The 24,039-nt window shown below is 35.8% G+C and overlaps 1 protein-coding gene across 3 annotated transcripts in view; it reads right to left on the bottom strand.

Annotated features, from left to right (window-relative positions):
• Nucleotides 1-24,039, bottom strand: part of TBL1XR1 (TBL1X/Y related 1) — a 186,776-nt gene that overhangs the window by 5,266 nt on the left and 157,471 nt on the right. For all 3 annotated transcript variants that reach the window (XM_082839045.1, XM_082839047.1, XM_082839046.1), the window contains 11 exons: nucleotides 22,358-22,580; nucleotides 21,490-21,622; nucleotides 20,982-21,123; nucleotides 18,277-18,340; nucleotides 18,081-18,178; nucleotides 16,783-16,843; nucleotides 8,200-8,321; nucleotides 7,981-8,055; nucleotides 4,337-4,464; nucleotides 3,578-3,743; nucleotides 479-580 (listed from right to left, as the gene is read on the bottom strand). In XM_082839045.1, coding sequence (XP_082695171.1) covers nucleotides 479-580; nucleotides 3,578-3,743; nucleotides 4,337-4,464; nucleotides 7,981-8,055; nucleotides 8,200-8,321; nucleotides 16,783-16,843; nucleotides 18,081-18,178; nucleotides 18,277-18,340; nucleotides 20,982-21,123; nucleotides 21,490-21,622; nucleotides 22,358-22,580 — 1,314 coding nt within the window. The remainder of the gene's footprint in view (nucleotides 1-478; nucleotides 581-3,577; nucleotides 3,744-4,336; nucleotides 4,465-7,980; nucleotides 8,056-8,199; nucleotides 8,322-16,782; nucleotides 16,844-18,080; nucleotides 18,179-18,276; nucleotides 18,341-20,981; nucleotides 21,124-21,489; nucleotides 21,623-22,357; nucleotides 22,581-24,039) is intronic.

Below are 24,039 nucleotides of genomic sequence, written 5' to 3'. Positions count from 1 at the left end.
CTGTGAATACATGGCCAACCTCATCCTGAAACTCTCTTGGTATCACACATTCCTCAATGCAGACCCAACTGCCTCTATTTCCCCTTCCCTGGGCCACCAACACTCTTCTGCAAGGAAGAGAAGGCAAAAATAGGCATTAAAAATTCAAATCTCTCTCACAGTGCTACACTTAATTTCAGTGATGAAGTTTTACACTAAAAATAACTGTCCATTTCTTGATTATCAAGGCACTCTTCTGGCAAAGATAGCCTAAATTCTGTTTACATTATCTGAATGAAATGAACATAAAAAGTATAGAGCCTTCAGTAAAAAAGGTCAATACCCATATCATAAAATTTATTTTTTAAAAAGAACACTTTTGTAGTCACTACCACAACAAGCCACATTTATTCACTATGCTTTCTCTCTTTCTTACACACACACACACACACACACACACACACACACACCCTTTGGAAACACTTCATTATATACTTACTGAACCATCTGATGCACTGGCTCCAACCTTGTCTCCTGCTGCATTCCAACAAACTTCAAAAATTCCACCTGTTCCCCTATAGCTGTGAACTAGAGCACCTGTCTAAAATAATGAGAAGTGGAATCTTAAAAATAATATATTATTATATATGTTCAAATACTGAGGTAAAAATATTATATGGCTTTATTTCTAGCAATCCAATGTAGGATTTAGCTTCAACTTCCAAATAAACAAGTTCTGAAATACCAGAAATGTAAAATGATGATCCTTTTACAAACAGACAGCACTAGCCTGCTCTCAACAGATCACACACACACACACAAGCGCGCGCGGCTTCTCCAGTACTGATAACCATTCTTAGCTAAGAAGTGCTTTGACCCTAGAAGTGCCCCTAAGCTAGGAGAATTTTGACCCTAGAAGTGCCCCTAAGCTAGGAGAATTATAAAAGAAGCTAAAAGAGCATATGTACATTATTATTGAAAGATTTTTTAAGTTAAAAGAAAACAAAGTACAACCAGGAACACTACCAATTTCATCATCAATTTAGCTGACTCATAAATATAACTCAATTATTTTATTCCTTCGGCAATGGAAACCAAAATCATTCAGCTGCCATTCAATAACTGAAACTTAGTACAAAAATGTATTCTCCTAGGAAACCAGTTATTAAACAGGGCAAAGGTCAGAGGTTCTGCTGTGAGAAATGAAAAATAATGAAAAATATGCTTCCGGTGTTCTGTCCTGACAAACCAGAAAAGTATCTCACAGCTTCATGGTGAACTAAAAAACTCAAACTGGAAGGAGCAGAACTACCTAAACACAACATGGAACCAAGACATAACCTGAGACAGCCAGCCCTAAGCTAATCACTAAGCTAGAAGATCACAATGGGAAGTCTCAACTGTTCTTTTCCTCCTACCTAAAATTTCTCACAATTTAAGAGATTAATGAAAAAGCACGAGTACAGGAGGCCTTAAGTATCTACAGTTAATTAGAAGAGAATGGAGTGGCACCAACGAGATCTAAGATAGGCTGTTGTACAGAGAGTAAAATCTACAGGATTGTCAGTTTTGGGGTTAAAAACTGACAGTCTTTCAATAGTACTTACCAACCTCTAAGCTTGAATCAGGCTATAATTGAACCGAAACAGCATGGTCAACAAGCCAGAGCTATCACATTAACAAAAGCCAAAGGATCCTCAGCATCTACTCAAACCTGTGTTCTGACCAGACTGTAACAATTTAACTGTCAAATGCTTAGATAACATATCATCCAAGTAATGAAAGAAAAAAATAGATGTACATATTGACAAAAAGACAATTACTTTCTCCTGCACTGAAAGCTATTTTCAAACTTAAAAGAAAAAAAGTAAAATGACATTTTGATACACAATAGTGATACAACAAAACAGTATGGTTACTCAAATGCCCTTAGAAGTCTAGCAGTATCTTCCCTTAGAACTCTACAGTTCTATACCCAAATTTTATTTTAAATTAATTTACTCAAAATGGAGTGAATGAGTGATGGAAAATGTATACAACCGGCAGATTATCTATAAAGCCTCTGCTTTTCAATCAAAACAGAAAGATTGGGAATCCCCTGATGGCCCAGTGGTTAGGACTCTGTGCTTCCACTGCAGGGGGCATGGGTTCAATCCCTGGTCGGGGAACTAAGATCCTGCAAGCCGGTAAGTAATTAGAAGCAATGAGAGGGCTCAGCAGGTTTGATGGAGTCAACATCAACATGCCAAAATACATAATGTTCCAAACATGACAACCACAAGTAAAAGGAATATTATTTTTTAAAACATGCTAAACACAGTAACAATAAAATCCATAAGGCATCTCAGAATACATTTTGTAAAAAAGATCTTTATGAAGAAATTATAAAACTTTACTGAAGGAAAAAGAAAAAGACTTAATGAGGGGGAATAACAAAGTTACAGTCACTAAAATTAAACTAATAATGCAGGTACATACAAATGTATCAATCAATGGAATACAAGAGAATCTATGAACAAAACATATAAGAACGTAGTATATGAAAGAAGTGACATTCTGAAACAGTGAAGGGACAGTAAATAGTGCCAAGAAAACTGGTGATCCATAAAGAAAGACAGAATTAGAACTATACCTCACACCATATATAAAAACCAATTCTAAGGTAGTATAATATAAATGAAAAAATAAAACAGTGGGAGTATAAAATGAAAGAATCATAATGCTTTTATTTACAAAAAAACCTCAAGAAGAATGAAAGAGAAACCGATAAAAAAAGTTATCTGTAGAGGATCAAGAAAAAAATGGGAGCAAAACTTCTCAGTGTATACCTTTTTATAATGGGGGGAGGGTGTTGGAGACCATTTGAATGTATAACTTAATCAAAAATAATATAGGAAAATGATGATTTATGCAAAATAGGCTGACCAACTATGGTGATCAGCAACACAAAGAGAAATAACCCACAATAACTTACTGTGCATATAATACAAGCAGTAAAGATCTGATTTTTGAACAGGGGGTGGGGCAGGGAGAGTCACATGACTGATATTAAAGAAAAAGTATTTGGCATGTAAAAACTAAGACACTGAAAAGATTAAAATAATGAAAGCAACAAAACTGTTTTCTCCATTTTCAAGAAAGGATCTCTGTAGCATTGTCCCTAAAAAGATGGTACATAGTTTTAAGTTCGTTTCTGATAAATTATGTGCTCAATCATAAAACCTTGTCCTTTAACACATTTTTTAAACTGCTCATATATACCTTCTCTGAAGACAATTCTTTTAGAACAAAAAGAAATGGTATCATTTATCTAAATAAATGCATCTTAAACTCTCACATTTCATGTCTGCAAAACTGTTGGAAAAAATAAAACAGAGACTCTAAATTTTGGTCCATATTATGAAAATCTCACTTCAGCTGGTTTCGATCTTTACTTAGCTGTAAATTCCCCCCAAAAAGTGCTCATATAAAAACGAACTGAATTAATGACACAAAAGGGATGACAACCAAAACTAAAAAAAAAAAAAATTTTGTTTAGACAAATGCTTCTTATATTCTTATATAAGAATACTTGATTATTTAAATAACTTGGACATACCTGTGTGTTCCAGATGTGCACACATTTGTCAAAAGAACCACTCGCCAGATACCTGCCATCAGGACTGAAAGCTACACTGTACACAGGCTCTTGGTGTTTTGTCAGAGTATGGATGCAAATTCCTCGGTCTACATCCCATAATCTAACAGTAGAATCAAAGGATGCACTGACAAGGGAGAAAAAAAAAAGATTTTATAAGTAATGAAATACTCTCAGCCCCACCCCCAATCTACAATATTCAGCCACTCCTAATAGCTAGCCATGAATTCCTCATGAGAAGCAGACGGTGCTGTTAGGAAGAAAGTGTTCTGGAAACAAAGCTAATCGGAGACGTGACAGCTTCATTAAGGGCATCTCCAAGTCTGTAAACTGGAAAACATAAATGAGCTAATTCACTGTATTCCTTTTCTCTTTAAATAACTCCTTTATATTGACCCACGGTTTTGAAATGCTACATTAAATATGTTTTTAACTTATTTTATTTAAATGCTGAAAAAACTTTATTGCATTATGCCTCAATTACTTGGGTTTTAATCAATATTTGATATTATCAGTAAATTATTTGCTATCTCCAGATACAAACATCCATTATGACCTGAAATAATAATAAAACTCTGTGTCTAAAGGTTCCCATTAAAAAAAAATATTCCTTATAGGATACATTCCCATTTCATGGAATTTTTCCTAATTTTCTGTCATATTTATAAGAGGTTTTCTTTGTAAAAGACTCATAAAGGAAAAGCAAAACAGAAATGTTACCTTGCTAACATGAGGTTGGCATTTGGATTATTTGTCCCTGGCCCTGTTGGACTCCACTTGATAGTATAAATTTCTTTATTATGTGCTTGCAAATCATGGACACAGTTGTCTTGTTTCATACTCCATATCTAAGCAAAAAGGAAAAAGGTATGTAATTATTTTTCCATACAAAGGGTACTTTTATAATGTTATCTTGCCAGTCCAAAATATAGCGGTACACCAGAACAATAATTATAGAGATCAAGAGAATACATACAAATAAATTAAAATGTAGAATATATTTAATATTTATCTTTTAAAAATGACAAATTAGCTTCAAGTCCTTTCTAAATATTCACTATTGTGAGGCTTCAGGATTCAATTAACTGTAGTTCTAAGATTACTTTTGATAGCTTCAGATGGTACAAACTCCAACATTCAGTAAGTTCCTCAGTTAATGATCCTACAATGTTTAAGGCATTAGTTTTTATGCTGTCCTTTAAAATAAAAGATCTACATTACAAATTCCTCTTAGAATTTAGAATCAGGAACTATTTTGCAATCAGGAAGAGAAAATAGATAAGCAACATACAGATAAATATAATATGATTCATGTTGACACCAAAGCATAGGCAATGAAAGCAAAAAAAAAAAAAAAAAAAAGCAAGCGGTACTACATACAATTTAAAAGTTTCTGCGCAGCAAAGGAACAATAAAGTAAAAAGGCAAACCATGGAATGAGAGAAAATACTGCAAACCATATATCCAATAAGGAGTTAATTTCCAAAATATGTAAAGAAACCCTACAACTCAACAGCAAAAACCCCAATAACCCAATTTAGAAATGGACAAAGGACTTAAATAGACATTTCTCCAGAGAAGATACACAAATGGCCAATGGGTGGTGTATGAAGAGATGCCCAATGTCACTGATCATCAGTGAAATGAAAATCAAAACTATGAGATACCACTTCACAACTGTTAGGATGGCTATTAAAATTTTTAAAAATGTTGTCAAGGTTGTGGAGAAATTGGAAACCTTGTAAACTATTGATAAATGATTGCAAAATGGTGTAGCCACTATGAATAATAGTATGGAGGTGCTCCCCCAAATTTTATCAACTACCACTATATATGATCAGCAATTCCACTTCTGGGTATTTATTAAAAAAAAAAAATTCGAAATCAGGATCTTGAGGAGGCATCTGTATGCCCTTGTTCACTGCAGCATTATTCATAAAAGCCAAGATATGGAAACATCCTAAGTGCCCATCAATGGATGAATGGATGAAGAAAATGCATATATATACAATGGAGTATTATTCAGCCTTAACATATGGGGAAATCCTGCAATATGTGACAACATGGATAAATTGTAAGGACGAATGTTGTATGATTCCATTTACATGATGTATCTAAGAGTCCAACTCATAAAAGCAAAGAAAAGAATGGTGGGGATAAACAGCAAGGTCCTATAGTATAGCACAGGAAACTGTATTCAGTATCCTATAGTAAACCATAAAGGACAGAAACTAACACACCATTCACTGTAAAGCAATTATACTCCAATAAAGATGTTACAAAAATAAAAAATAAATTATGGGTGTAAAAAGGAAAAAAAAAACATTAATGGAAAAGAAAAAAAAAAAGAATGGTGGTTGGCAGAGGTGGTGGGGTCACAGGGAGGGGCTGCTAGTAAACAAGCATAAACTCTCAGCTCTGGAGATCTGCCTCACTGCGTTGTGCTTAGGACGGTAACACTTGTTTTGTGCACTTAAAAATCTGTTAAGGGTAGATCTCATGTCAAGTATTCTTCCCATATAAAATTCAGAAATTGTAAATGATTCACATACAAGAAACCGTGAAAAGTAACAAAGCAGTAAAGTTAAAATGGTGAGTAGAGAATACGCCTTTCTAGAGTTGAAAACATGCCTGTGTATAGAGGTTAAAAAATAATTCATATTATTTTTGAGCAAAAATTAAGAGAAACCTACACCAACAGTATTTCTAACAAAATCATTCAGTAAAGACATGGGGGGAAACCTTGCCAAATACAAACACACACACACCAAACCCAAGTACCGACAAAGAAACAAAAATTAGCTGTGCTTCACACTTCTGCAATGAAACTAATGAGATAATGAAGCAATAACATCATGTTTTGTATCCTAGGTATATATAACTCCATGTAAATAAATCCAAAAGGTACGTTTCCAAAACATATTGATACTTCATGTGAGCTTTCGACAGCACTGATAACACTGACCACTCCCATCCATCACCTCCCTTGAAGTACTCTTCTCTTTACACAGTTTCCAGAGGTCATTCCAATTTCCTTTTGGAGTCTCATTCCTCTTGAGCTGCTAAATGCTAGAGTTTCTTAAGACTTTTTTAAGCTTTCCTCTTCTTTTACTCTGTACATTTCTACCTACACAATTTTGTCCATGCCCATGCCTTTGAATGACCACCCACCTACTGAGAATTCCCAAATTTTTTATGTCAGGCTTAGAATTGTTCTCTGAGCATCAGACCAACCTGGCACCTCCACTTGCATGACTCAAAGGCACTGTCCAAGCTGGAGATAATCTTCTCACTCATCTGCTGTTCCTTGTTCTCAAAATATGGCTTCACTAGACATTATCCATCCTTCTAGCTTCTGCTTTAAAATTCTATGACCTTTTATTATTCTTAGAACTAAAAAAAGCTCTCTAATACTTTCTAATTTAAACTTCTCTCTCTAGCTGCAACTCAGTCCCTGACAGTAGGCTCTCTATAGCCACCGGCCTTCTTTCATTTCCTCGTATGTGCCATACTCTGTTCCAGAAGTTTTTCATTTTATAAGCATAATGCATGTGCACGCAAAGTAATCCCACAAACAAGAGCGTGAAGAAAAGCAGTTTTACCAGCAATGTTTACAAAGGAGTCCAGGCTTGAAAAAACTATCTAACTAAAAACACAGCAGGTATTTAAGGGAAAAAACCACCAGGTTACCAAGGTTACATTTAGTCTGTTCATGGGAAGAGGAAAAGCAGTTTTCCTTCATGATTATCCTATCTATAAGGGTCATCACGTCTGCAGTCACTGGCACTGTAAAGTCAAAGATAAATTCTTTTCATATAGTTAACATGGTGAAGCACAGGGTGCAAGCTTCGTTAATTTTTAAGATTAGTATTATGTTGTTCTTCATCTCAAACTGCCTTTCTTCTTTAATTTTGGTATGTCATATGCATAGGTGCTAGGTGTTAGTTTTTGCTTTTAGTTATGCAACAAGAAAAACATAAATTCATATTGAGATGTGAGTACTGACATGTCAGCTATACTCACTCACCAACTAAGCTATATATCTACTATATATCAGTTTCCCAGAAAGGGTGATATATACTCACACCACAGCAAAATCCAATTAACACAATTCTCAGAATTTCAGTCAAATCCATGAATCCTACAAAGATCTTTGCTACCTATGAATCAGATCCTTACATGTGCAAATAACCTTTAATTGTACCAATATATGACTCCCTAATAGTGAAGACAATTTGTAATAGCACAAACCTCAGTATCATAATTCCCAACTATAAGAGAGACATTCTAAACAATCTTAAAACAGCCAGAGCAGCCACAGTGTGTAACTCCTCAACCCCACTTCTCCCCACTATCTGAATTACCTTTAAAGTCATGTCATCAGAACAGGATGCCAGGAGATTGCCAGTTGGGTCCCATTTGATAGCATTTACTTCATTCTAAAAATAACAGTGAACATTCACATTTTCATTTCATAGACTTGGTTGTTTTTTGGGTATTAAACATGCATACTTCAAAACCACTCTGAAACATTACTTATTCATCATAATCACTTTAAAGGAGGGAAAAAAAAGGTTTCTCACCGTGTGTCCCTGGAATGTTTTAATAGGTCTGTCTTGTCCTAACTTACAGACATGAATGCACATATCTGTACTACAAGAAGCAAAGGTGTTGTTGCTCTGCCAATCAACATCCAATGCTGGCGCTGAAAAGAAAAACAGGCAAGGTTTGCATTCATTCCACATGTACTGAAACCTAGGAGCTTTAGTTTTAAACCATGGTTAGACATTAAGTATGCTATTAATAGGAACTTAAAATATTTTACTTTATACTTTTTATGGTATTAATAGAATTTTTAAAATTATGGTACTTAAATATTACAAATATTAATACATTTCAGTTTGGTTGTCTCCATGTGAGACACAGCCTAATAGAAAGTACACTGGTCTGGTCACCAGGAGATGAGGGTTCCTGAGAGCTTGCCCTGTAAATTACTAGCACTGGATTCTTGGCTCCTCATTTGCAAAATGATAAAATTAAATGTGATGCTACACTTCCTCTTGTTTCTGAAATTCTGTGAATGTTCAATGGATAAGAAGCCTTGTTTTGCTACTCCCTAACTAGTGGGCCCTATGCAAGTCACCTCTCATGCTATTTTTCTCTTCTGAAAAAAATGGGGGGACTTTCCTGGTGGCACAGTGGTTAAGAATCTGCCTGCCAATGCAGGGGACACTGGTTCGATCCCGTCCGGGGAGATCCCACATGCCACGGAGCAACTAAGCCCGTGCGCCACAACTACTGAGCCCGTGCGCCTAGAGCCTGTGCTCCGCAAGAGAAGCCACCGCAATGAGAAGCCCGTGCACCACATCAAAGAGTAGCCACCGCTCGCCACAACTAGGAAAAAAAAAAGGCCGTGGGCAGCAACGAAGACCCAACACAGCCATAAATAATAAATAAATAAATTTATAAAAATTAAAAAAATAAAAAATAATTTAAAAATGGGGATAAAACCTTTAAGCTTAGTACCCAAGAATATTGTGAAAATCAAGTTAGATTATGTGCATGGAAAATACTATGTAAATTACAAGTTAGACAAACGTTACACTGAATAAGTATCATTTCCACTGTCTACTCAACTGATAAATGGAATATTGCATGATTTGCAAATACATTTTTCTTCTAAGTGATTCTTGTCAAATACCTCTTAAAATCTACATCATTGAATTTAAAACCTCAGAGGCCCAAAAGCTGGCTGGCATTTAATACTTATTTTAGATCTGATATGATTAAAGATTCTTTCCTTTCATTTTCCCCTGGTGCAAAGTGCAAAGCCTCTCTATAATTAGCAATGCAGATTAAGGTAATGTAGCAAGTAACTGGGTTAAGCAATAGAAGCATATCAAAAACACTGGATTTAGAGTAGGCAGTAGGTAGCTGGGGGGGGAAGGTGAGATTCAAAAACCAAGCACCCTTGGCTCAAGATGAGGAAAACCCTGAGGTGCAACAAACACTCCAGAGCCCTGCCTGGATCAGGTTGAGCCTGGACCTTCTTCACCAGCAACTGCTCCCTTTCTCGGCTCCTTCCCGTGAGCCGTGGCTGCTGAGCCTGCGCGTCCGGAGCCTGTGCTCCGCAACGGGAGAGGCCACAACAGTGAGAGGCCCGCGTACCGCAAAAAACAACAACAAAAAATAAGCTTTAGAAAAAAGTATAACAAAATGCTATGAAGAAAGCCAAGTATCTGTCATGCTCCACCAGGGTGTTAATTTGGTAGAGTCATCTGCAAAATGTTAAATAGGAGGCTGAGAAAATTTGAAACAGCATTCAAACAAATATACCAACAGGTTCAGAACAAAACAAAAACAAACTGTATAACCAGGTAAAGATAAGTGGAGGAAGCTGGGGAGTGGTGCCATATGAGTTATGTGATTAATACTTCTGTGATATGCCTGGCTCATAAGATACAATGATAACAGACTGGTATAATCTAAGAACCCGTACCTCATTACTTTATATTTATTCCTAAAATTTAAAAATGAGGTATCACCTCACACCATTCAGAATGGGCATCATCAAAAAATCTACAAACAACAAATGCTGGAGAGGGTGTGGAGAAAAGGGAACCCTCTTGCACTGTTGGTGGGAATGTAAACTGATACAGCCACTATGGAAAACAGTATGGAGGTTCCTTAAAAAACTAAAAATAGAACTACCATATGACCCAGCAATCCCTCTACTGGGCAGATACCCAGAGAAAACCATAATTCAAAAAGACACATGCGGGGGCTTCCCTGGTGGCGCAGTGGTTGGGAGTCCGCCTGCCGATGCAGGGGACACGGGTTCGTGCCCCAGTCCAGAAGGATCCCACATGCCGCGGAGCGGCTGGGTCCGTGAGCCATGGCCACTGAGCCTGCGCGTCCGGAGCCTGTGCTCCGCAACGGGAGAGGCCACAACAGTGAGAGGCCCACACACCGCAAAAAAAAAAAAAAAAAGTTCTTCATCACCCCAAACAGAAACTCTGTAACCATTAAGCAGTAACTCTCCATTTCCCCCTCCTCCCAGCCTCTGTAACCTTGAATCTTTACATTCGTCTCTATGAATTTGCCTATTCTAGACATTTCATACTCTTGAAATATCTAGAATCATACTCTAGAATGATTCTAGATTCTACTCATGTAGAATCATACTCTTTGTCCTTTTATGTCCTTTTATGTCTCTTTGTCCTTTTATGTCTGGTTTATTTCACTTAGCATAACATGTACAAATTCTCTGGTGTTGTAGCATGTATCAGAACTTCATTCCTTTTTATGGCTGAATAATAATCTATTGTATATAGAGACCCATTCTGTTTTTCCACTCATCTGCTAATGGACAGTGGGTTGTTCCTACCCTTTGGCTACTGTGAAAAATGCTGCTATGAACATTGACGGACATGAATTCGTTCAAGTCCCTGCGTTCAATTCAATTACCTAGGAGTAGAATTGCTGGGTCATATGGTAACCCTATTTAACTTTTTGAGGAACTGTCAATACTGTTTTCCACAACGACTGTACTATTTTACATACCTACTAGCAAAGTACAAGGATTCTAATTTCTCCGCATCATCGTGAACACTGTTACGTTTTATAGCCATCCTAATGAATATGAAGTGGTTAACTCATCTATAATCATGATTTATGCTTTATGTAAGAGTGTATATGGACAAAAATACAGTACAGGAATTAAAATATGGTAATTTAAAAAGCATGGTAGACTTTCATTCCTGATCAAGATGGAGTAACGGACCAAATTTACCTCCTGCCCAAAACAACCAAAAAAATTACAGAATATATGAAATAATAGTTCAGAACTCTGGGCACCAGGCAATAAAGGACCGTGGTTCCTGAGAGAAGGGAAATCAACCAACAGTGTGCCTCTATAACTGCTCAAACATATGATCTGGAAAAATGTCCAGATCTTGGCACAGGGAAGAGGAATCTCCCTAGGAAGAGATTAATGAAATTCCTGAGCGGAAGAGATAAAGCTCAAAATGTGGAAAACTGAAGGCAGCTAGAATTCCCAAAACTAGAAGGGACAGAGCTATGCAGACAGAGAAAGAATTCTGAAGACCTGAAGTGGGCCCTATTCACACAGTTAGCTGAGTACTAATCAGCACAAGTATCTGAAGATACTAGCTGAGACCTGGGAAAGAACCACTCAAAAGAATTAGAAGAAACAATGCCTGATACTCAAGATTGGGAACACTGTCTAAATCCACCAGACTAGAAAACCTTTTGATTCATGGAACACTGGTCAGAGTACATCTAGGTTCTTGCCTCATTACCAGGAAATAAATAGCCGTACGCCGAGCACTGTTTCACTGCCATTTAACAAATCTTACAAGCATGACCCAAAAGGATCAAACCATTTCCAAGTAATTTAACTACGTCCCAGAATAAATTCACAAATACTTATAAGAATACAGAAATATCCAGCAACTAACGACATAAAATTCAAAATGCCTCATTTCCAATCAAAAGTAACAAGGCATGCAAAGATGCAGGAAAATATGACCAAAATGAAGAGAAAAATCAAATCATAAAAACTGACCTAGACATTAAAGCACTTGCAACTATATATGGTTTGTTCAAATAGTTAAGTAGCAACATGGAAGATGTAAAAAAGACCTAAATCAAACTTCTAGAGATTAAAACTGAAACATGTGAGATAAAAAACGTACTGGATGGAATAAACTCTAGATTAGATGCTGCAGAAGAAAAGATGTGTGAGCTTGAAAACAGCAGAGATTATGAAAAAAAAAAGACTGGATAAAAAAATGAACGGCGCATCAGTGTATTACGGGACATCAAGCAGACTAATAAACATAATCAGAATTTCAAGTTAAAAATAAATGTGGGGAGGAGGTAGAATATTTTTTAAAGAATAATGGTCAAAAAAATTTCTAATTTGATGAAAACTATGAACGAAGAAATCCAAGAAGCTCCAAGGACAAAAAACATAAGGAAAACTAAACCAAGGCACAACATATGCAAATTGCACAAAATCAGTTATAAGGAGAAAAATCTTAAAAGCAGCCAGAGAAAACAAGACAAGAATAATAAGGATAAAAATGGTAGCAAGTTCAAATTGAAACAGTGTAAATAAGAAGGGGACAGAGCAACCTTTTCTTTAAAGTACTGAAAGAAAAAAACCCTGTCAACCCCAGAATTCTATACCCAACAAAAATATCTTTCAGTAATGAAGACTTCTTAATACCTACAAAAGAATTCATCAACATAAGATTTACACTATAAGGAATGTTAAAGCAGTTCAAGCAGGAAATAAATGACACCAGATGAAACTATGTATCTGTGCAAAGGAATGAAGAGCTGGAAATGGTAACTATGGGTAAAAAATTTTATTATTTAACCCCTTTAAAATATCACTTGAAGATAGATGGTGGTAAGTTAAAGATGTGTACTATAAATCCCAAGGCAACCATTATAATAAAAGATTTACAGTTAATAACCCACCAAAGGAGGAAAACTGTAATCACACAAATATTCAATTAATCCAAATGGAAGCGGAAAAATAGCAAAAGAAGATGAGATAAATAGAAATATGATTAATTTAAATGCAATCATTATCAATAATCACATTAAATGTAAATAGCCTAAATATTGCCATTAAAAGGCAGATGCTGATACTGAATGAACAAGCAATATATGATGCCTACATAAAACATACACCAAATATAACAAAATTAATAGATTAAAAGTAAAAGCATGGAGAAATATATACCATGCCAACACTAACCAAAAGAAAACTGGAAGGGCTACATTAATATGAGACAAAGTAGATTTCAGAGCACAAAAAATAAAATGGAAAAAAAAAAGAGGGCCACTAACAAAACGATAAAAGGGTCAATTCAACATAAGGTTGCAACATTCCTAAACGTTCATGCCCCTAATAACATTGTTTCAAAACACATAAAGCGGGCTTCCCTGGTGGCGCAGTGATTGAGAGTTCGCCTGCCGATGCAGGGGACACGGGTTCGTGCCCCGGTCTGGGAAGATCCCACATGCCGCGGAGCGGCTGGGCCCGTGGGCCATGGCCGCTGAGACTGCGCGTCCGGAGCCTGTGCTCCGCAATGCGAGAGGCCACAATAGCGGGAGGCCACAACAGGGAGAGGCCCGCGTAACGCAAAAAAAAAAAAAAAAAAAAAAAAAACACATACAGCAGAAATTGACAGAGCTTCAAAGAAAACAGAAATTACTATATTTTCCAATTATTGTTGATGATTTCTATACCCCTCTCTCAGTAACAGATGGTCTTAGTACACAGAATAATCACTAAAGGCCATAAAAGATTTGAACATTATCAAACAACTTGACCTAAATGACATTTATGAGAACAATGGAATTAAATTAGAAAGCAATATTACAAAGATCTTTAAAATTTTTCCAAATACTCAGAAATTAACACACTTCTAAATAACCCATGGGTCAAAGAAGGAATCAAAATTACTCCAGAAAGTATTTTGAACTGAATGAAAACACACTTGAAAAATTGTGAGATGTCACTAAGTAGTAGTTAGAAGTAATTTATAGCACTGAATATCCCCATTAGAAAAGCAGAAAGGTCTCAAATCAGTGACCCCAACTTCTACATTAAGCAAAAAGAAAAAGAGCATGTTAGATTGATACTGAAAGCACGATACATAAAAGAACAAATTAATAAATTAAGGACTTCATCAACGTTAATAATATCTGATCTTTGAGGCACACTGCCAAAACAATGCAGAGACAATCCACAGACTATGAGACAATATTTGTAAATACTCGATCAGACTTGTATCCAGAATATATAAAGAGTTCACAAGACTCAATAAGAAAACAACAAAGTTAAATTAAAAATCCAAAGATTTGAACAGATACTTCACCAAAGGAGACATACAGATGGTAAATTAAACCATGACAAGATGCTCAACATCATTAGTCATTAGGAAATGAAAATGAAAACCACAGTGAGATACGACTACACGCTCATTAGGGTGGCTACAATGAAAAAGACTGACCACATACCAAGTGCTGGCAAGGAAATGGAGGGACTGGAATACCCTCTGCTGTTGAGAATGTAAACCAGTTTGGAAAACATAAACTTTGGAAAACAGTTGGGCATTAACAAGTTAAACACAGACCTACCATATATCTAGCCATAACTTTCCTAGGTCTTTACACAGAGAAATGAAAACACAAGTTCATAAAAAGATAAGCACAGGAATGTTGACAGCAGTTTTATTTGTAATAGCTAAAACCTGGAAACAACTCAAATTTGCTTCAACAGGTAAATGGATAAACAAACTGGTATATCAACATAACAGAATACTACTCATAAATCAAAAGAAATGCAAAATAATTATGCAGAGTGAAAGAAACCAGACACAAAAAGAATACATACTGTGCGATTCTATTTATATAATGTAAACTAGTTTCTGGTGACAGAAAGACCATCAGTGGCTACCTGGGGAAGGGGAAGGGGAAGGGAATGATTTCAGGGGGGTAGGAGGAAACTTCTGAAGCTAACAGATGTACTGTCTTGAGTGTGGTGATGGTTTCAGTGGTGTGTGTGTGTGTGTGTATACATGTCAAAATATATTACACTGTGCAATGTAAATATGTATAGATGATTTTACACCAATTATACCTCAATAAAGCCGTTTAAAAAACCAAAAAAGCATGACAGGAAAGAATACCATGGGTAAAAAGGTTATTTGTTTGTAAAATGACTTCAACACCATCTACCTCATTGGGCTGTAGCCAAGACTAAACGGGATCGTGTATATAAAGAGCATCATCTCCAACACAAAGGTGGTACACATTATATAGCAGCTAGTAACAGTGCCACACACACACACTGATTTCAATTTTCCATCACTCCTAGGATGTAGGAGAAACTTTAGGCAGAACAGTCAGAGGGCTAAGAGAACTCTGTCTGGGTGAGGACTAGAAGCAAAGGCAAAACTGGATTAAAACAGGTAAACAAAAACTGACGTGTAAATGCTTATTAATGTGGTAAGTGTTAATCAAGCTGAAATGTTTAACATAATACTTGCAAAATTGTTACTCAGATACTACTGAAAAATCATTTTTGTACCTTATTTGGCTTGCTTAATCACACTAAATAGAGAAATACAAAAAAGCAAAACGCCAGAAGCTGTATATTTCAATTTTAATGGTAACACTGTGTCATTGGCTGTTTGTAAAAAGTATGTTACCAAAGATTTGACAATAACCAGAGTTACTTAAGTCAGGCGCCGATGCAAAACTCTATCCAACCACAACAAAATCTTGCAAAATGCAATTAAATCAGGTAGTACTAAAACTACTGTTCTAATAGTTATTAGGCATCTTGGTCCAGTTCAACATCAGTTCCTGTCCTCAGGAACCTCCCTGAAAGTAGGCATAAAAGTTCTAGGCTGCACAAGAGTGTAGGTACTAAAATCCAGGTGTCTCTACACATCAGGATGTATGCCCTGTTGCATGGCCGTATATCATGGAGAAAGAAGCACACTATTCTGGGGATCATATTTATCTGGTTTAAGTATCAATTTCTTAAAAGAGAAAAACATCTAAAGCACCAAAGTTCCAACACTACCAGGAAAGCCTAATAATTTTTATTTTAGGTAAGCAGGTGGACTGATTTAGGTACATAAATCCAAAATGAAAAATGACAATATCTAAACTTGTAGGAGTTTATGCAGTATTTTCATATATATGTCTTATGCTCTTAACAAATGGTATTGTTTTTATCCCTCATTTTCAGATAGAGAAAGTAAGGCTCAGAAAGGTTCAATGACTTGCTCAATCTTAAAGCTTGTCAAGTGGGGTGGAATCGACATTCACACCTTGACCTCCTGACTCAAAAATCTATGTTCTTACCATTAAATATTACCAACTCTAATTGCACCAGGCTGCAAATGCTTTTTTTATGGTACATTTCACAGAAAACGTTTGAAGATCCTCTGACAATTAACTATCTGAAAGTCAAAGAACATCAACTCCTCAAAGGACTAGTAACAAGACTGATACTGGATATTTCAAGATTTTAGATGAATTATACACTATTAAAAGTTTAATTAGAAAAATAGAAGAAAGTTCTAATTCTCATGTAAATTGTGAAGATTTACCTGAATGAAAAGGAAATTGTTGTTTGGCTTCACCAGTATGTGCATCCCAAATAATTGTAGTCTGAGATAGAAAAGAAAAATATACTGCTAAGAAGCTAGAAAGAGTTTATCATAGATGCATAAATTAGATGCCTAATTATATTAAAGCAATATGAAATGTCACAGTGCATTTAATTTAATTTTTTAACATTTACCTTTAGTACAACGAGGCTATATTCCACTTCGGGGGAAGGGGAGGAGAGGGATGACTATTAAGCTGTTTAATTTTTCCCTGGTGACTTTTTATCAGTCAACTTACTTCAAATAACAATTACTGTTGTCTAGAAAGTACCAGACATTATATTAGATTGCTTAAGAAACTCCACTGCAATAGTGTATTTAATGTAAGATTTTTATAGCTGCTTAGCTATAAGGAGGCAAATTTTTGGTTAATAAAGTTAATCAGTTAATTCCCAATATTAAGATTTTTAACACCCACATTTACCTATAACGGCAGCTTGGATTCTGACAATAAGTAAAACAATGTCTTTTACATTACATCAAAGTATGACATATAAATCTGAATAGATATATTCACAATTCCTTTAATACCCTCCCATCACTAATTTCATAACTTTGGGGTCATAAAATATTGTAGACTGGCAATAACTATTAATAGGGTGCTTCCCTCCCATTCTTGGCCTCCTTCATTTTTCTTCCTTTTTTTTCTACTTCCCTTTTTGACAATATACAGTTAACTTTGAGTGTGTACTTTCCTGTATTAGAATAATCTTAAATCTGTATTCATTTTGGGAGGTGTGGTAAAGGCAGTAACTTAAGAAAATGAAGGGAAAGAAGGCCATGATTTCAACCTATCCATATTTACCACTCTTGTTAGGTGAAAAGAGCTGGAAAGATCCGGCATTTCTTACATTTTCAATTAAACATTAGGAGTTCAGCTAACAGACTGGCTCTACGATTTCCCATGAAATCTCTCCAGAGCCATACTCACTGATGAGATTAACTAGAAACTGTAGAAGGGAGGCAAAAAGTATAGGATGTATGACATTCATTATGGCTCAAATTCCCAAAAAATGAGGAGTGGTCACACAGATAAAGAATAAAAGGCATCTGAATGAGCAGATTCAGGAATGAGTTGACAGAAAATCTAAGAAAGCATTACTATTCCATCATGAATTTATATATGAATTTACCAAATATGAATGTTTTCTTGTTTATGTGATTAATAGAGAAAAACATTACTTTCAATTATACTCTTTAACAAATTAACCTTTACAGAAGTTAAATGTTCTTTTTACCTTGTCTACTCCAGCACTTAGGATGAAATTCCCTTTCTTATTCCATTTTAATGCAAATATAGGGCCTTTATGCTGCCCCAAGGTGCTAGCAAGGTTACCTAATATTCAAAAGGAAAAACATTAAAATTACTTTAAGCTTTATAACTTAGATCAACAATAACAACAAAAGAAAGATAAAAAAAAAAGCTTCATTTACCATCTTTAGTCCATATTCTGGCAAACCCATCGTAGGAACCAGTTGCTAGAAGTGTACCTTCACTCTGTCAGAGAAACACATTTCTTTCAATTATATAATCCAGAAAGGGTGTTTAATTTTTATTAAAATATATTATGTTTAAATCCTAAGTACAGCAGATCTGTGACATTCTCTGCTTCAAAATCTTCAGCTTTGTCTATTTGGAAGTGCCATAAAAGGCCTACAAAACACCCTTCATTGCTGTGAAGCCAGTATTTTGGCAGCATTCAGTCAGTGTGCAAGCCTCATACCCAAATCTCAAGAATGGCAGGAACTGCTCTGGAGCAGAATCAACATCACTCTTATGTATGCTAAGGTCTACTGCATTCTCATAAGTGCACCATGACTAAAGATGGGGGTGGGGAGGTGGATTGGGAAGGACATCAAAATCATAATCTTATGATGATTTTATAAAAGTAAAAAGCAAAATCTTCCACAATATTTCATTACGATTAGAAGTTTTTATATGATCCTCCCTCTAAATCGTTTACTGTCTAAACTCTGTGTGTGTGTGTGTGTGTGTGTGTGTGTTCCAAACAATACTGTTGTTTCAGATGATCAGATTCTTAAGTATCACTAAATGTTTCTTTCCTTTGTTAATTTTTTCCCAATATGAAATCCTTACCAATAAAAATAGCAACACAAGAAAAACAGCCAGAAGAGTGTATGCTGACTTTACAGTTAATGAAGTGAGTACCAACTGTCAGGAACTACTCTACTATGAGAAGAAATCCATACCATTTTCTCTAACCTTATATTCCTCTACTGTGCCTTGAATAATGGTACAACAGAAGGATTTGATAAGACCTAACTTATTCTATGGAAATGCAAGTTACAGAGTAGGTTACACAGACTACTGCTGGGATGATTAAACACTACTGGAGAGACAGAATGAAATCCTGCCTTACTCAGTACTTTTTGATGCTTTTTGGCAGGGCACTGAAAACAAGATCACCTTTTCCAGACCTCTCAAGCCATCTAGCTGTACAAGTAAGTGACAAACAAATGCTGGTTCTAGGGGTTGTAGACTCAGTTTTGCTAGGATTTGGAAATCCCCTCTAGTTCTATCTCAGGAAGAGGGAGCAATGTCGAAGCCAACAGCAAAAGCTTATTTCCAGACTCTGCACAATGGAAAGTTTCCTTTAAACTAATGGTCCCCAAATGTTTTACATCACGGACCGCTAAGGTAGGAAAAGAATACTTTGAAGATCAGATATCTCACAGGCTTTTGCTTTAATCATGGAAATGAGCCATTAATCAATAGTAACATTTTCCCCTTTTAGCAGAAGATTTAAGTTCATAGTGAATAATAAATCTTTGAAAAGTTCACACTTTTAAAAACTTTAACTTGCAGTTCAGAACCACCAAGCTCAACAAACCATTTGTTAACCATCCTTTTCAGTGTAAAAGTATAAATTTTATTAAGTTAACGCGGTCTCTGAGCCAAACAGCTTAAGAAGGCTGTAACGCCTTTGACCTACGATACAGTAAGGTCCCATATTAAGAAGATAATTCTTAGTTCTGACCCTACAATCAAATAATACTGAAATGTGCTAAACCTCTTTTCATTTTTAGAATTCTCAACTTTATAGGAGGGGAAGGATAAATACACTGCTGGAAATTTAGAACTAAGAACACTAAAAAACCTTACCTATGAAATCTGGAAAAACTTCATAGAAACTGAGAACTTTAGCTAGTGTAATCATTTTTAAAGACAGATCTCATTTCCTGGAATGAGATTTGGAAGATTCTTTGGAAAGCCCCACAAAAAGTTGTTAAACAGAGGCCAGAGAAGGGTGTCCACTTGCTAAGGAAAGGACAGCTGACCCCTAAAATTCTTGGTAACACTGATGTAGTCTAAGAGCCTTCTTAGAATTGGCGGCGGGGCCGGAGGGGGGGGGGGTGTAGGTGGTGCAGTGGGGGGTTGTTAAAAAATGGATGCAAAGTTAGAAGGAAGAAAAAAGGCAACATGGAATAAAGGAAAAGGTATAGAAACTTTAAAAATGCTAATTTCCACAAAGTAATCATGGGAATGGAAACAAACAAAGCTGTTAATCATGTATTTGAAACTGAAAGGGTGTAGCTTTATCAATAATGAAATCAAACTTCCTGGTAAGTCAGAGTAGTCAAAGATGTTGAATCAGAGAATTATAAGATTCCTACAGCTAGGATAAAGCTTGTAATCTAGACAAATGGTTCCTAAAAGGCAGCTGGTGATGAAGTTTTCATCAGTTCACAGCAAAATGAGAAAACAAGAATGTTTTTATTATATAGATTTCTCTTATACCCCCAACAAAGGACTCAATAGTTAAGAACTCAGTATATGTGCCTGTTATTGGTTTTCATCTATTACACCATTTACATAGGACCATTACACTTCTACTTTACATGTGATGAAAATGCAGTACAGAGTGACCGGCCACCAGTTATACAAAGGTTCTACAGCTAAATAAACTGAAGAGCTGGAAGATGAACCTTGGTCTGAGTGCTCAAGGCCAGTCTTTGTTTTTAACACATTTGGGGGTGGGGACTTCTAGTCTGTTGTTCTTATTGGTGAAATCCAAAAATATCTGAACAAACTGACATACCCTGTGATTAGTCTGAGGCTCAGAGAGGTTAAGTATATTAGTAACTACATCCATCATGGACAGTACAGTGATACTCACATTCCAATCTAGAGACGTCACATCCTTGTTGCTTGGGACATCTTGCCCTCCTTCTCGTATACAATGTCTAAGTACTAACTGTGTGGAGCCACTAGTGCTATTTTCACTAAGATTCCATATTCTTGCTGTTGAGTCTCCAGACCTATAAAGTATGCAACATATTTTAAATCCTCATGATATTCTCAAGTATTCCAGAATCAAGGCAACAAATTTACATTCTATATTAATAAGGCAAATAAAAACTAGATTATCAGGGATGGATTTCCATTTCCAGTGTTTTTCTCAGTCTCCATTTGGGGGGCGGGGTGGCAAACACTCCTGAGGTAGTAACTTTTAAGATTAAAACTTGTAAGATTACTTTATGAAGAAATAAAGGTTTACAGAGGCAAAATGACCACAAATAAGCAACAAAAAAACCTGAAAATGTACGTAATGTATTTATAAAATATGTAATATTTCAGTCCGATACTTTTAGAAATCCATTTTAGTTTCACTCTGAGAAACGTACCCTGATGCCAAGAGATCACTAACGGGGTTCCAGGCACAGATGAAAACTTCAGATTCATGGCCCCGTAACACAACTGCTTTATTAGGAGGGATTTCAACATCCCCATCCACTTCCATCATATCAGTATGATTATCTGCATCATGAGAAATAAATGGAAAATTCCAGTTAGGTAATATTACAACATCCTGGAGAAAAAAAAGAATTCTTAACTAGCAAATACTTCCTTCATAATATAGTGTAATTTTTTTCTTCCACTATGTAAGGTAATGGCGAAAATGACTACACAGTATTTATCACTTGAAAAACAAATTCCTATCTTTAGTTAAGTATGAACATACTTTTTTCAAAAAGAGATGTGCATCTAAGTTTGTGTTCAGAGATGGGGTTCGCAGGGAGCAGGAACAGAGGAAGACTGTGAAAGGAGGTTAGACCCAAACATAGCTAAAATGAGAAAATGTTTTGAATTAAGTATAATCCATGCCAACACTGCTCTGAGTTTCTGCCAGTAGGGGCTGCTGGTATCATTCATATAACATCACGGTTGCCTTTATATCTCCATGTCAAAGCTTCATTGTTTTTGTTAATGACTAGTGTTACAGATTATATTTAGAAATGAAATGCAGATATGAAATTCACTTAACAATAGAAAAGTTGTTTCTAAATATTTAAAAAAGAAAATAAAATCCATGAAAGTAAATCTAGCTTTATGGAGCTTTAGGCATTTAAAAATCTGAATTGTGTGATACAAGTTAGGGGAACAAGTTGCAAAAATGAAATAGATAATGTTATTTCAGCTAAAATGAGGCACCCCCATAAAGCAAGTATCTTTTCTGCAAAGGAACTTAAAAAAATTCTTCTCTCAGCTCACTTGCTATAGTATGTGCTCCATTCTCCTCCCCATTTGCCGTGTTTTCTCCATTTTTTGCAGATCCTTGTTGGTTTGTTGCAGCTGCGGCAGCTGCAGCAGCTGCTGCTTGTTGCTGTGCAAGTTTATCTCTGTAAGCTTGTTGTCTTGTTTGTACTACATCAGGCATTACGGCATCTATCAGTGACAGAGACTCTATTGGTCGACCATCAAACAAGGTACCATCCTGGATTTGAAAAATTGTGAGAAGAAAAATCAAAGGTAACACATTTAGAGTAATTTGTATTCATAGAAGTCAACAGCAGAAATGGAAATCTTCATTCCAAGAAAAAATACTTTCAGATAATTTTCTGAATGCATGTAAGAAGGAAAGGAATCAGGAGGGAAGAAGGAATCTACAAGATGCACCGCAAACAGCTGCTTAAATCCTCCTCACAGAGTTCATATTGTTAAATGCTGCACAGACTAAAGCTGAAATTTTCAAAGGAATAAAAAAAGTAGGTCTGTATGATAAAAAAGGCTTATTAATTGTATTCCAAAGTTCTGTTAGTCAAAAGCAATATGGAATAGTTCATACAATGATAAGAGACTTGGTGCCACATTTTGGTAAATATTCAATACTTCTTTACAACTAAAAACTTTTAAAATAGTTTTGTTGAACTCAAAAGTTTCTTGTGATTTGATTAAAATATTAAAACAGAAATATACATCAGATATTATGTTATACAAGCATCTCATTTTACTAATGTTGAAATATGAGCACCACAAGGTTAAAGACTTGCAGTTCCACAGCTAGTCAATGGCAGCTGGAATCTGTTAACTGGTGCTATTGAAAGCACAATCAAAAGACCAACACTCCCACCATCGCCTGGTAACTTGTTATAAATGTAGATTCAAACCTACAGAATCAAAATCTCTGAAGGGCTTGGGAATCCCTGTTTTAACAAGCTCTCTGGGGGAGTCTTATGCACACTAACATTTGAGAAGTACCGCCATAACTCACAGGCTAATGCTCTTTAATTTTATCAAGTTGCTATAATTTTCCAAAGCTCCTCTCACTGATATTCGGAAGTTCAAAATGAGTTCTTCAGCAAGCACAAGAAGAGACACAGATACAGAGCAAGTCAGAAATAGAAACAGTGCATATTAGATAGGAATATGCACATGTGAAGCCTGGCTCACTTAAGCTAGTGAACATGCACTATTGATAATCTACAGCAGTGTGATGGGGTGCTCCGAGTTACAAAACACAGCACATCTTTCTGAACTGCCAATTGTAATGGAGTACTTGAGGAGTAGGAGAAAGTATTTAAACTTATAAGTAACTTAAAAATATTAAAACCAATACAGCTACATTAAAAATTTTCAGAAAAAATGAGACTTCATCTCTGGCCACTGGTACAAATTGTTTATCATCCTCTGCAGTAAAGGATACTGTTGGGAGAGAAAGTGCTAAAAGACAATGAGGACACTTTTGATTTAGTATTAGTGGATTTTTCAGTTATAGACATGAGGAAACGAAAAAATAATCAATTTAACAGACTATATAATTATAGTAATAAATAGTGACGTAGAAACCATGGATGCTTCAGTTTTTAAAATATCTGCAAAAGGAAAGGGGGATATGTTAATCTCTGAAATGAAAATAAGGCAAAAAAGCTCCACTTGTCATAAATCCTGACCAC

The sequence above is a fragment of the Leucopleurus acutus genome (assembly GCF_964270905.1).
Source record: "Leucopleurus acutus genome assembly, chromosome: 5".
NCBI classification, from domain to species: Eukaryota; Metazoa; Chordata; class Mammalia; order Artiodactyla; family Delphinidae; genus Leucopleurus; species Leucopleurus acutus.
Note: the sequence above shows the minus strand (reverse complement) of the source record. Positions and strands in the feature narration are given on the sequence as shown.